Source organism: Volvox carteri (assembly GCF_000143455.1).
Source record: "Volvox carteri f. nagariensis unplaced genomic scaffold VOLCAscaffold_1, whole genome shotgun sequence".
NCBI classification, from domain to species: Eukaryota; Viridiplantae; Chlorophyta; class Chlorophyceae; order Chlamydomonadales; family Volvocaceae; genus Volvox; species Volvox carteri.
Genome location: NW_003307545.1, coordinates 1,947,442 through 1,948,165, shown reverse-complemented (window position 1 = coordinate 1,948,165; position 724 = coordinate 1,947,442). Strand labels below are relative to the sequence as shown.

The 724-nt window shown below is 63.0% G+C and overlaps 1 protein-coding gene across 1 annotated transcript in view; it reads left to right on the top strand.

Annotated features, from left to right (window-relative positions):
* Positions 1-724, top strand: part of VOLCADRAFT_127377 (uncharacterized protein) — a gene marked incomplete at both ends in the record, with an annotated part of 3,824 nt that overhangs the window by 1,172 nt on the left and 1,928 nt on the right. Inside the window, one exon of the mRNA XM_002946041.1 lies at positions 189-632. Coding sequence (XP_002946087.1) covers positions 189-632 — 444 coding nt within the window. The remainder of the gene's footprint in view (positions 1-188; positions 633-724) is intronic.

The window sequence follows — 724 nt, the reverse complement described above, 5'->3', positions numbered from 1 at the left end:
GTAGGGAGGGAGGGAGGGAGGGAGGGAATTCCTTAGAAAAAGTTGCGGTAGCTCGCTTTGCTACAGCTATCGCAACTACTGCAATTGCAGATCTTGTTGTTGCTACTGCTGCACAACCACTGCTGATACTGTTTTTGCTGTTTCTCCTGCGGCTGCTGGTGCGGCTGTTGGTGCCGCTGCCACCACAGGCGACCGCATCGTGTTGTGGGCGGAGGAGGCCGTCAGGGTGCGCAACAGCGCCGAGGAGGCCGCGCTGCTGGCGGCCGGCCGGGACCTGCTGGTGACCCACGGGTCGTCCGGCCCGGAGGACGCAACCTACCTGGGCCTCTGCTACGAGAAGCCGCTGCTGCTAAATGAGGATGACTTGGCGGCTGGCGCCGAGCAAGCGGAGGGCGCCGTCAGCAGCACGACCACTGACAATAGCAGGACAAGCAGTAGCAGCAGCAACCGCAGCAACGGCGACAGCAGTAGCAGTGGCAGTGGCAGTAGCAGTAGCAGTAGCAGTGACAACAAAAGCGGTGCGGCGGTCCGGACGACCAACAACTTCGTGCTGTTGGGCCCCAACGGTACGACACTGTGGAGCTACCGGAAGGCCTTTCCAGTACCCATTTTGGAGGCACGAGTGGTGCCAGGTGGGGTGGGGTGGGGGGGTGGGTGGAGTGGTTGGGGTGGGTGGGTGGGTGGATGGGTGGGTGGTGTGGGGTGAGGTGGGGTGGGGTGGGGT